Below are 13,191 nucleotides of genomic sequence, written 5' to 3' on the forward strand. Positions count from 1 at the left end.
CTCTGACATGCTGAGTGACTCAGGAGGAGGCGCAGGGGTGATGACAGGCTGTGGGACAAGATCACTTTCCCGGACACTATGTACAGGTGCCAGCTTGAGAAGTGGATTCCTGGGTGCCCTGATAACTCGCTTTCCTTGCCACCCGTACACTGGCAACTCCCACGTCTGTCACTCCTGCCCGTCTTCTCAGTTTCTGACTTAAGTCTTCAAATGCCTATCTGAAGTCCCACATAGGTGTCTGAGAGGTTCTGAAGCCTGTGTCAAGAACCGAGTACCCCCCAAACCCTGTTTTTCACTCAGTCTTCCCCACCTCAGTATATGACACCATCATTTATTTCTCATTCATTCAGTGACTCATCAGTCATTGTCTTCAGTATCGTTCTCTCTCATCCCCCACCCACATCCCCACATTTTCCTCCAGAGAGCCCTGCTCCTGTTGGCTCTGTCTTAGAATCGGGCCACTTCTCACAGCATCCACCCTCGCCATCCTCATTTGACCCTCCATCATGTCTCGCTTGGATTATTGCACTAACCTCCTACCTAGTGCCCCTGCTTCTACTCTTGGTCTGTGATTTCCCAGCAGCCAGGGCACAGATGTCCTACAGATCATGTGACTCTTTCGTCCAGATTCTCCAGTGGCCCCTGTCTTGCTTAGCATGAAGTAAGCCTTACCCCAGGGCAGCAGGGTGCCAGACCTGCCCTCACCTCCTCTCCGTCCTCTGCTCACCCTTCCCTCCGCTCCCCCAGGCCATCAGGCCTGTCCTTGCACACCTCCACTCCCTGTGTTCCCTCTGCCTGGGATGCTCTCCCTCTAGGTGTGGGGGGTCATTTAGTCACTGCTCAGATATCACCTCCTGAGAGATGCCCTCCTTCCCTATCCTAAACGACACCAACTTCTGCCAGTTACCTCCAATGGCTAATCGTTTTTCATAGTATGTACTCATCTCCACCAGAAAGTATCCATTCATTTGTTCATCTGTCTTCCTACTAGATTATAAATCCCAGGGGAGCAAGGATTTTGCCTCATTCAGCCTGTATCCATAGTGCCTAGAACACTGCCTAGCACGTAGTAGTAGGCTCTCAAATATTTCCTAAATCAATAAGTGGATGAGCAAAATGGATAGAGTGCACATTGACTTATTCATTCAGCTACTATTTGGGTACAGTTTGTGCCAGGCTCTAGGTAAATAGACTCACACAGACCAGATCCCTGCCTCTGGGAGCTGACACTCCAGCTGCGGGCAGATTAAATAGGCAACAAGAACAATGCCAAGAGGGTCCGTATTGGGGTGAGAAAGGCATGGGGGCTCAGGCAGCATGATGCTGTGGGTTACAGTCAGCCGCCAAGGAAAGAAAGGGGAGTGGGGGGTTGGGGTTTTGGGGGAAAAGGAGACCAGGCCCAGAGGTGGGGAGAGCCCCCCAGGGGGCGATAACAGGCTCACAGCAGACCCTCATGAAGGACTTCTTCGTGCCAGGCACAGCATCAAGAGCCTTAGTATATTAACTCGAAACCGCCTGATCCCCGTTTTAGGAAACAGAGGCACAGAGAAGTGACTTTCCCAGGGTCACACTCTGGGAATGAGGAGCCAGACTCAGCCCAGAATCTGGCTCCAAAATCTGTAACCAGCGACTCCATTGCCTCCAGGGAGGGAAATTTGGGTCTGGTCAGAGAAGAAAGTGAGCTGGGAGAATGGGGGGAGAATGGGGAGAGGCTAGCAGGTGAGTAGATGCCTCCCATGGCGCTGAGGAGTTCCGACTTCATGCCACCCATAGGGCTTTGGCAGAGCCTAGGGGTCAGGCTTGCACTTTGAAAGTGAGACCCCCACGCCTCCACCCCAGCTGTGGCTGTGACTTCTCTGACACAGGCAGGGGCAAATATTTTATCTCAGAAGGAGAGCAGGCACCAGGAGTCCATGGGGTAGGAGGGTGAGACGGGTGGGTGGGATGGGGGGTGGGGAGAGCCTTTGCTGAAATGGTTCTCCCCAGCTTCCTGCTCCTGCTTCCAGCCCCAGCTCCTCCTCCCACCCCCTTGGAACAGCCCCATCTAGGAGGTGAGTGACCCTGGCTCTCAAGGGTCATTCCTTCCCCTTTGCCTGCCTGGCCTCTGTCCACATGGGCTGAGGAGCCTCTAACCCCGATGGCCTCTTCAGAGCTTTCCCCAGACACGTCCACAAACGAGCTCTCCTCCCTAGGGGCTGCAAGGTAGAGGTACTGTCTCCATTTACAAAGGAGGAAGGGAGGCTCAGAGAGGCAGGTCACTTCCCCAAGAATCAGTTTGGAAGGGCTGCACAGGGACCCACGCTCAGGCCCAGGCGCTCACCAGAGGGACTTTGAAGGAGAGTTGATCACAGACTTCATGAGGCTTTTCTGGAGACTGAGAATTAAGGCCCAGGGAGCACCGTGGGTTGGAATCAGTGGGCCCACAAACGAGTCAGTCAGAGCCTCACACTGAGGTGTCGAGGCCCCACCGGGTCCCTCACAGCACAGCCCAGGGAGCATGTGCGGCTTTCATGGGGACAGTTCAGACTGAGCCACAGAGGGGACAGAAGCAGCGTGGGGGTCTGTAGGCCGCAGGGGCTCCAGGGTGGGGGTGACAGCCCCTGATTGTCCCCATCCCATCCCAGTTCTGGACACGGCCGGGCAGGAGGAGTTCAGTGCCATGCGGGAGCAGTACATGCGCACAGGGGACGGCTTCCTTATCGTCTACTCGGTCACAGACAAGGCCAGCTTCGAGCACGTGGACCGCTTCCATCAGCTCATCCTGCGCGTCAAGGACAGGTGAGCACAGCCAGGCCAGGAACCTCCCTGGCTCCTGGTTCACAGCAGGCACTGTCTGTTTGTCTGCCTCTCTCAGGTTTTTCAGGTGAAAGCTGAAGCTCAGAGGGGCAGAGCTGAATTCAGACCTTGGGCCCTCTGACTCCTACACTAGTTCTTTCTATGGGGTTCAGTGACTTCCAGGGCCTCAAAGGGTCACCTCCTTCCCATCTCTCCTAAAATGTCCCCACGGGTGAAGCAAGGAATCATAAGTAACATCTTTGTCTTTCAGCCCCAATTTAAGCAAATTGTTGTTAAAAGTAAAAAGTGAATTTTCTCTCCAGTATATGCTATAAATGGTCAAATTTCATTTGTCTGTGAGAGTTAACAATCCCCTGATTAAAGGCTCATGTTTTTTCCTTAGCATTATATGGAGTATTTAAATAATTTGAAGTCTGTTTTAAGCCTAGCTGTTCTTTTCAGTTAATTGGATCTTAAAGAAGCAATATAAAGGAAGTAAAAGGACAAACTAATAGGAAAACAGCCAGCTTTGAGCAAATCTCAATAAATTCAAAAAATCCAGTTAACACCTATTCCAAAGGCCAAGTGTTAACTTCACAAGGTAAAGGGGATACAACACACACAGACACACACAGACACAGACACACACACACACACACACACACACACACATATATATATATATATATATATATATATATATATATATATATATATATATATACACACCCCTCCAAGAAAGAAATGTGGGGCCTCAGACACCTCAGTGTGAGGCTCTGACTGACTTTTCCCCCCTGACTATAGGAATCTCAAAAGAGAAAACATAAATGACTCAGATGTGGGAAAATATTCAACCTTCTTGCTAATCAAAGAAGTACAAGGAGAAATAATAAAGTACCAGTTTTCACCTGTCCAGTGATAATTTCCTTAATGAAAACAGCCAATGCTGACGGAGATGCTGTGAGCCTAGCATTGCATTCATTTTGGGACAGCAGTATGGCCACATGTGTCAGTGGGAACCTTTAAGGTACAGGTCTCCTGATCCCGCCCTTCCTGTCTGCAGTGCCATCCTGATTTTGCAGCTGCCATTTAGTCAGTGCCAACTATGTGCCAGACCCTGGCCCTGGCGCTCTTCACGTGTCATTGCTGAGGGCCACAGCAACCCTGCGTGGTCGTACATCGGGGTGACCGAGAGATGGGAGGAAGCAGGTCTGGAAACTGAGCCCCTGGCCCAGCAGTTCACCTCTCCCCGCCCCAGGGCCCTCACTGACAGTGCTAAGCCAGGGGGTTCTCTGAAGGGCCCCTTGCTCACCTTGCAACAGGCCTAAGACTTCAAACCAAGACGGCCAGCAGCCAGTCTCCATGCCCCTTCCCATTCCTGGAGATGTGGGGAAAAGGACTCTTAAGTCAGCCCCAGGCCACTGGGGAGGCACTGTGCGCTGTGTTATGTGTGAGGTGTGGCTGTATTGCCTTCCCTAGGCGCGAGGACAGCGAAACCTCATGAACTGCTCTTCTTTATTTCCCAGGGAATCATTCCCCATGATCCTCGTGGCCAACAAAGTTGATTTGATGCATTTGAGGAAAATCACCAGGGAGCAAGGAAAAGAAATGGCGACCAAACACAATGTAGGTTTGTGTGTGTGTGTGTGTGTGTGTCTGCAGTCTTGGTCTGTGGGAATGGAACTCAGGCCTCCTAGATAGTGGGCACCTGCAATGTAGGATGTTTTGTGAAACAAGACAACAGACCAGAGAGAAAGCACCCTCTTGCCAGTCAGTCGTATCTCCTCTGAGGGGAGAAGGTACCTTCACAGCGGTGCAAGCTGTGGCATAGAGGCCACCTCCTGGCCCCTGACACAGCAGATTCATCCCTGGGCTGCGCAGAGGACTGGCTTCTGTCCCCTTCTCTGAGCCAGCCTCCTGATTATGCTCAGAATCGTGGGATCAGCTGCCATTCACTGGGCCCTGCCTTGTGGAATCCTCGGCCCTGGGAAACACAACTCCTTGCCTCATGGTACTTCCTTCTAGTGACAGGAGACAGGAAACAAAGCAAGTTACAGTGTCAGAAGGTGACATGTGCTGTGGAAAAAAAGTAAATTAGAGAAGGGGGTCAGGAATGTAGGGTGGAGGGGGTGCTTTTCCAAATAAGGTGGTCAGGGAAGGCCTTACTGGGAAGGGTGCATATTTATGGGGACTTACAGGAGGTGAGGGAAAGATGTCAGGGAAAGAATGTTCCAGCAGAGGGAATCATCAGTGCAGAGGCCCGGGGGCGGCAGTTTGAGGAACAGCAACGAGGCCAGCGTAGCTGGAGCAGAAGGAGTAGGAGGGTGAGCAGTAGGAGTGAGGTCAGAGAGGCCTCAAGTTTTGCTGAGAGTGAGAGGGGAAGCCTTTGGAGGGTTGAGTGAGGAGTGATGTGGTCTGACTGATGGCTGAATGGCTTCTCTCTGGTGGCCGTGTTGAGAATGGTCTGCAGGGACTAGGGTGGGATCAGGGAGACCAGTTAGGGGCTGCTGCACTGACCCAGGTGCAGGTGGATGGGGACCCGTTTCGTGCTCATGAAGGTAACGAGAAGTAGTTGGATTCTGGATATATTTCTAAGAGAGCCAACGAGATGTGTTCACAGACTGGGTGTGGGGTGAGAGAGACAGAAAGGAACCGAGGGCGATTCCAAGGTTTGGGACATGAGCCACTTTCAGACGGGGGTTCCAGTAACTGGGCAGGGGAAGAGTCTGGGAGCAAGTGTGTGGGGAGATCAGGGGCTTGGTTTTAGGTCTTTAGTTTGAGGAGCCGAGGAGATAATCCAGTGGAGACGTCAAGACAACAGTCACTTATACCAGTCTGGCGGCTAGTACTGGAAATCAGCAGCATGCAGATAGAATTTAAAATCATGAAGCCCACCAGGGTAGGTGTACATAGGGGAGGGGCCTCGGGATTGAGGCTGGGGACATGTCAGTGCTGTGATGTGGGGAGATGAGGAGGAAGCAGTAGGAAGGACTGAGCAGTGACGACCAGCGTGGGGTGTCATGGAGCCAGGAAAAGGAAATTCCTCACGGAGGAGGGAGCATCAGGCAAGCTCCTCAGCAGCAGATGGGGCCTAAGAACTACCACTGGGTTTAGCATTACACACAGGCCTCCTGCCTGGCCCAGCAGCCTAACCAGGAGAGGCCCACGGAGCCATTTCCACTTCACGGCCTTGGGCTCTATAGAATCATCTGAAGAGGACTTGCTAAGGGCTTTCACAAACACCTCACTCCCTCCCAGCAGCCTCGGGTGCGTGAGTGGGGACGGGCGCAGGGTGCTGCGAGGGCAGCACTAGCCCAGTTCTGCAAATAAAAGTGAATGAGACACAGGAGGTTAGGTGGCTTCCAGGGTGTCACGCTGCTGCATAGTGCCCCACCCCCAGCCCCACTGGAACCCAGGTCACCAGTCTCTCAGTCGATGCTTCTTCTATAGCCGACACTGCCACCTCATTTATTATTTGACCAAATATTCTGCAAGCTACTATCGACAACATCCTGATTTTAGAGCTCATAAGGCAAGTTCCTCCCTAGCCGACCAAGGCAGGTTGCCTCCATCCAATGCAGGGAGATGGCATTTCCCAGCCCTTTGGTGGAGTCAAATGCTATATTGTTTGCTGCAGGGTTTCCCTTAGTTTAGGTCTTGTTGTTACCGAAATCCTAGAATTCTAAGAACTCAGATAAAGCACATTGGCATTTCTTCAGTGGTAGAGGCAGGACCCCCCAGGAAGAAGGTGGAGGATGTCTGGGGACCTGGGGGATACTATAACTCATGTCCTTCTGAGCAGTGCATAGGAAGGCAGGAGAGGTCTGAGGCCCTGGAACCCAGGCCTTACTGAGCTGGCAGGATTATAGGACACGAAGGACCCAGCTAGTTCCTGGTCCCAGGCGCACGTGCCTTCCCAGTTCCCCTCTGGTGTGCACAGGGAAGCATGTTGTCCTGGCCTCACAAGGTCACACAGGACTCTGGTCACATCTGCCTCATCTGGAAGAGGCTCCAAAGCTGACCTCAGAACCCGCACCAGTCCAGGGGAGACCAGGCATGCAACTGGTCAAACCTTGATTCTCTACTGTGTGGCCTTGGGCAAGTACGTCACCACTTCAAGCTCAGTTTCCCCAGCTGCTTACCTCAGAGGATTAACGTGAAGAGTGAGGGCAGTGAGGGCTGTGAAGGCCTTAGAGGCCAAACAATCATCTCGATGAACAGCCTATAATCTGATAGTCTGCAGTGGAGGGCAGTTTCCTTTCAGGGTTATCACAGGCGCAGATATCTGTTGAATGAGTATTTCAGAGGCCCGAACCCTGCCCCTTGTGCTTTGCCTGTTGTGTTTGGTCAGCTCCAACAAGTCCCCTGCTTGAAGCCACACCAACACGTGAACATCTGACCTCTCATGATAACAATGGTGGGAAGAACCCTTATGATGTGTTCTGAGCAATGTTTACAACAGACTCCTCTAAAATAACAACTTACTGTTCCCCACCCCCCAGTGCATTTAAAGTATTGATCATTTTTATTGTATTCACTAATGCTTTTCTTTTTCAAATGTGTTGTTATGAAATGGCTTGATTTTTTAATGAGGAAAAAGTTGTAAAAAATACCAAAGTTCTTCAGTCCGGTCATAACTGGCTTACCTCCATCTCCTCTAGGGAGTTGTGCGAATCCCACACGCTCTTCACCCATGGGGTCCCAACTTTGCAGGGTCTCTGTTATGAGAAGACGAGAGCACAGGACCGTGTCCTGACCTCATGGAGCATTTGTTCTCTTCCCTGTGCGTCTTGGTGTGGACACGGCCCCCACCCACCCTACAGGGTCACCTTTGCCGCATCTCCCCATGTGCTGCTGCGGCCTTTCAGCCCGGTGATGATTACTGGGCATTGAAAGTACAGACACAAGCCTTCTGTAAACACAGCTGAGCTCGGAGGTTGTGGATGCAGACCAAACAGGAGCTGGGCAGGGCAGGCTTGTTGTGGGCGGGGGGCACAGACTGGCCAGGGCACACCAAGCTGCAAAGTCCTGCCCATGGCCCAGCGTTGCCTCAGCCTTTCCCACCGGAGTCCCCTCTGGAGGGACTGGAAAGAGGGGCAGAAATCCCCCCAAGGTAAAGAAATAGACTTCAGAAAGAAAAAATGAGTAGAATCAGAACATATTTTAGTTTGATAAACGAAAGTCTTCAAGTATGTAAAAAGATCATTTTAATTCTGTTTTTAGGGAGCTATTAAATATCTCTGTGACTAGAGAACAAGAGGGAATTGGAAAAGCTGTCAGTAAAACTTTCCAACCTTAAAAAGTGAGAAGTCACCCAGGGGACATGGGTTGTTGGAGCCACGGCTCTGTGGGGGCTTTAAAAGCATAGGGCTCCTCAGGGTCTCTGAGAATTTGCATGTTTAGGGAACAAGGCTTTGTGGATCTCAGTGCCACTTTTACCATGTGAGCTTTGCCTTCCAGATTCCGTACATAGAAACCAGTGCCAAGGACCCACCTCTGAACGTCGACAAAGCCTTCCATGACCTGGTTAGAGTAATCAGGTGAGCACTGCCTCCCTAGAAAGGGGCCCTCTGCCCCACGATGGCAGTGGGAGTGCTGGGGGAACACAGCCCCTCGATCCGAGGCCAAGGCTGGATGCTCCTGGGCCTGTATTTGGATTTCTTATACCTCCATTCATGTCTTTCCCTTGCCCTTCCTACCTACCTTTGCTGGCCCTAGTACCTGTGAGTGAAGCCCATCATTAGCTAAAGGGAAGTGCCTTCCTGCCGGAGGCAGCAGCTCAGCCTCCCCTCAGTTTTGCAGCTTGGCCTCCCTGAGGCAGCCCCCTCCATCCTGCCCTTGGTGTTCGCTTAACACGGCAGCAGTCAACACGGTAAAAAGGAGGTCCCTCTCCTCTTGCGTGCTCTGATGCCAGAGTGGCCTTTGACATTTTACCTGAACAAACAACATTCTGATTCCCAGGCTCAAATTTCAGGGGCACTGCATGTGCCTCATTTCCAGACCCCACACGCTGTCAGTCTCCCGGGCTTGTCAGAAGTCCCAATCAGCAGTCTCCTGTGCGTTCCTTTGCATTGTCAGCGTTCAGACCTTCATCACCTCATGCTTAGATGACTGAGACAGCGTCTTGGCTGGTCTCCCTGTCACCCACCTTTCCCATTTCTAAAGTCTTCCACATACAGCGCAGCCTAACCCGTGGTTCTCAACACCATGCATTTAGTGTGTTGCGTTACGCTGGAGAGCTGTAGGGCTGCTGGTTAGTTATGAAATCATACAGGGCTCTTTCAGGGTCCTTCCTGCCCCACAGAACACACACCCAGACAGGCACACACACATGTACGCTCAACAGCCTCCTTTTCGTATTATTCCCCAACATGGACTGTGACGTTGTAGCCTTCACTTCACGCTGTACCTGGCAGTTCTGCACTCTTGAAATTATTTTCTTGTGGACAGTTTGCCTCCAGTTAGGATATGCTACCACCAGGAAGTGGTAAGGTCTTAATTACAGAACTGTAATTCTAAGGGCAGGTTTTTGACATAGGAAAAATTAACAGAAAACATGTAAAAAGCTTTTGTACTCAGTTGACCTGTCATTTTATTTAAAATCGGAAACATGGAAATAGAGGCCAACGCTCTATAACACATAACATAACTTACAATTTAAATGAATCTGGTTGCAGCATCATGGCAGGAATTCTCACCAGCAGCATGACAGGTTGTGCCCTGCCCTCTCACCCTCCCCGCTTGCCTCAGAGAGGCTGCCCAGGCGAGGCCCCCCTCCAGCATCTGGGACAGCAGCATCTGCAACCCCCCAAGCCTCCCTGCCTCAGTCACAGGGGCAGGGGAGGAGAGAGGCAGGGAGAAGCAGAGCCCATTCTGACTTTGTTTTTCTGCCTTTCATTGTTTCAAAAGGCAACAGATTCCGGAAAAAAGCCAGAAGAAGAAGAAGAAAACCAAATGGCGGGGAGACCGGGCCACTGGCACCCACAGACTGCAGTGCGTGATATTGTGACGGTGAACTGGCCAGCCCTCGGGAACCCCACCGCCTGACCTCACTGAAAACCATTTCTAACCACGACCCTGGACCCGAGGACTTGGCACAGGAAGGGAGAAAGGGAGGGTGGGCAGGGTGGAAATAAGGTCTGGCTTTGCCGAAAGGGCGCAGGCTTTCCCATGTCTCATCAGACACAAGGAAACAACGCTCAAGAGAAGTAGCCTCCAAGACCCTCTTGTTGTCATCCTGGTTCCTCCCGCTCTCCTGGTGGCTGTATTGTTTGTTTGAGCTGCACAGTGTTGGTTTGGTGTGGACGTGTATATCCACGTGCAGAGAGCAAAACAAGCCATGATCAAGCTCCCCCCTTGTCTCCAGTCCATGGCGTCTGAGCTCGGGTGTCTTTTGTAGATTTTTAAATTATTTTAGTGATTGTAATTGCATCATAGGGGTCTGTGCCCACTGCCTGGTGAAGTTTCAATGCTTCAGCAGACCTCTCTGATAACATGTCTGGAATATTGTTGTGGTGGTTGTTGTTTTTCAACTGAGTTTCCCCAGCAGTGCCAAAACTCAGCTCAATATGAAGGTAGAGTGACTGAGCAACGGGAAGTTAATGAGGACGGTTACTGGAGGCCTCCAGAGAAACAGGCCCTGTTCATGGCCTATAATCTAGAAAGGAGAAAGATGTGTTTACCTGGAGGGTTTTATTACAGATATTAGGAAACAATTGTATTTTGCTGAGGGGAGAGGCTGGCATGAGCATGTCAGTTCTAAAAGGGGTTTTCATTATCCTGGAAAGGTATAAACTAGTAAGCAGATTGGCTTTGCCAAAGTGTTCATTTCTTTTGCAGACAGTGCAGGTTAAGTTCTGTTCTTCCCAGATGGGTGAGAGGAATTCCACACATCACCTGGGCGGCCTGGTACCTCCCTGAAACAGACACACTGACACAGGCATGTGTGTCTCCATGTCAGAGTAAAGCTGCTGGGAATGCCATCAGAACATTCTAGTTTGTGCTGAGTCTTAACCAAAAGTAACCCAATACTGTTACTACTAAAACCGCACCAAGACCGAAGCCGTTTTCCCCGAGTCAACGGGTGACCACTTCGTAAGCCCAGCAAAGGGACAACCCCCTTAAGCGTTTGCAAACTGAGCATTGGTTGCCTTTCTGGCGCACACCTTTGTTAACCTCTCGGATTAGAGGAGAAAGGAAGGTTGGGGTGATGCCATAGCTCTCATACAGCAGTTTCTACCAGGGGACAGTCCCCCAGCTCCCTGACAATGCCCATCTTCCTCTCAGGTGTTGCTGCTGGGAGCCAAAGACTGGATTTGGGGGGCCAGGGTGGGGGTGGCGGGGCAGCAGGAACGTCCGTGCTCCTCTGAGAGAAGGGCAGAGGATGACGTGTCATGACTAGTGACCTCATTTTCCACAGGTTACTTACCAGGCCACTAGGCAAACTAGAACATACTCAGCAGGTGGCCTGGCCACTGTTTGGAGAAAGAGCCCTGGGGAAAGTGAGTGTCCAACTGGATGTTGGGACACCTGGATCCTGCTCCAGTTTTGAAAGTGTGCTGATTCCTAGCTCTGCAATCTCACCAGCCCAGAGGGGCCCAGCTGAGGAGTGACTCTGCTGCAGGATGAAACTTTGGGACTTTTGTTAGTTGGAAATCAAACTTCTTTATTTGTCTAAATGGCTCTTTTTTCTGACCCTAAAGGGAAGGCTAACAAGAAACATTCCAGGTCAGGCACCTCAGAGCTTCCCAAGATCCTATAATGTTAATGGGCGTTTTAAACACTAAGAGAACAAGGCTCTTTCCAACCCTTAGGCTCCTCTGAGCCGCATCGCAGCAGCCCATGGGCAGTTTGAAGGCTGGAGACGAGGAAGAGGCAAGGCAGGTGGGAAGAAGTAAGGATGGAGACGCTCTGCATCGAGGGAGTGGTGGAGTGGGCACACAGGGCAGGGTCCACTGCTGGCAAACTTCTACTGGGCATGAGGCGTGCCAGCACACCCCTGCCCGCTGTGGAGCTGGCAACACCCTGAGGTCACTGCACGGGAAGTCTTGTTGGAAGCAGATCAGCTGACCTAGATCGAAGCCCTCAGCCATGAAGGTACCAGAAAAGGGGTTCCAACCGCTTCTGGTCTCCCCCACCACCACCGCCCAACAGGGGCAGTGCCCCCTCTTCCAGGGCCTCTGTCTGGCACCCAGCCGCAGCGTAAATCCACAGTGCCCGAGAGAGGAACTGGTTAAGGAATGGGCTTCTGCAGCCCCTGCTGCTGAGCCAGTGGTCAGCCTTCATCTCCCGTGACCTCGTTTTTCCATAGGTGAGATGGACAAATAACACTTGTAAAAGTCAGTTCTTGGTGTTTTGGGGAACCAGGGGCCTTTGTGGCAGTGGCGGCTTCCAGAGAGATCAGAATGGAGTGTGCCCTGGGACATCCTCAATAGTTTTCTCCATGGGTACCTGGCAGGGGCAATCTGGGGAACCAGTGGCCGTGCTACTCCATGACTGAGGAGCTCAATGGGACTTTAGTCTTTGGTGACATCCTGGTATTCCCACTGGTTTTCCCGCCCACGTGAATAGTGCTACCTTCACATCCCTTGGAGTATACACTCCCTGAACTCCCCTCCATGCCTTTGCCACTGTGCTCTCAGATTTCTTCTAAAATTCTACCCCCACCCCTTGAGGGCTCCTTTTCTCCCCAATAGGTAATCCTAGCCATCCTCTCCCCCCCACACAGCCTGCGGCTGTGGCCACTGACTTCCTCTGCACTTCACCACACAGGGACAGACACTTGGGTGGTTTCTCTTTGGACTCTGCCCCCTACCTTCCTGGGGCACTTGCTGCGGAGAGTGCCTGGTAGCCTAGTATGGCCTGTCTCACTTTGCCAGGAGATGTGAACCCCTAACACGTGGCAGCTCTAACCCAGAAACCCTTCATGTGTTACGGTAAATCCAGAGCCATGGACAGGCTCCCTCCATTAGCAGCCCACTGGATTAGAAATTCCATGTCGGGTTTACTCAGTAGGAAAGATACTTGAATTATGGCGCGCCTGTGAGCGCCCAGCTTCTGTTACACAGAATTAACAGGTGGCCATTGTCGTGAAACGAGAGTGATGCCTGAAGATCTCCATGATGCTTGAGCCTTTTATGTAACTTTTTAAGTCTTTGTGTATCTCAACTCATTAATAAAGAAAAGAAGAGGAGCACTTGCCTGTCTTATTTGCTCTTATTCAGATAGGTCTGAAGTTTTGCTGAGAATATTGAAGGTTGACAGTGTGTGGCCCAGAGCATCCGCTCTGACAGGCAGATCTGCAGTAAGGAGGAGACCACCGGGGGCCATGTGGGTGTCTCCTTCCTGCACGCAGCCAGAGGAGGAAGGCAGGTGAGCACAGCGTTTAGAGAGCACAGCCTCTTGATGTTCAGCAGC

General features: G+C 51.6%; 1 protein-coding gene across 12 annotated transcripts in view; it reads left to right on the forward strand.

Annotated features, from left to right (window-relative positions):
- The window catches only part of MRAS (muscle RAS oncogene homolog), a 54,539-nt gene extending 41,572 nt beyond the window's left edge, over positions 1-12,967 (forward strand). For 11 of the 12 annotated variants that reach the window (XM_088798356.1, XM_019747705.3, XM_019747679.3 and 8 more), the window contains 4 exons: positions 2,625-2,778; positions 4,302-4,401; positions 8,236-8,315; positions 9,685-12,967. In XM_088798356.1, coding sequence (XP_088654482.1) covers positions 2,625-2,778; positions 4,302-4,401; positions 8,236-8,315; positions 9,685-9,784 — 434 coding nt within the window. In that variant the 3' untranslated portion in view covers positions 9,785-12,967. Of the gene's footprint in view, positions 1-2,624; positions 2,779-4,301; positions 4,402-8,235; positions 8,320-9,684 lie in introns of those variants that run through there. The other variant, XM_074312906.2, reaches the window with a different exon arrangement.
- Positions 12,968-13,191: the final 224 nt, after the last annotated feature.

This window comes from Rhinolophus sinicus, chromosome 5 (genome assembly GCF_057876585.1).
Source record: "Rhinolophus sinicus isolate RSI-liver-muscle chromosome 5, RSI-T2T, whole genome shotgun sequence".
Taxonomy (NCBI): Eukaryota; Metazoa; Chordata; class Mammalia; order Chiroptera; family Rhinolophidae; genus Rhinolophus; species Rhinolophus sinicus.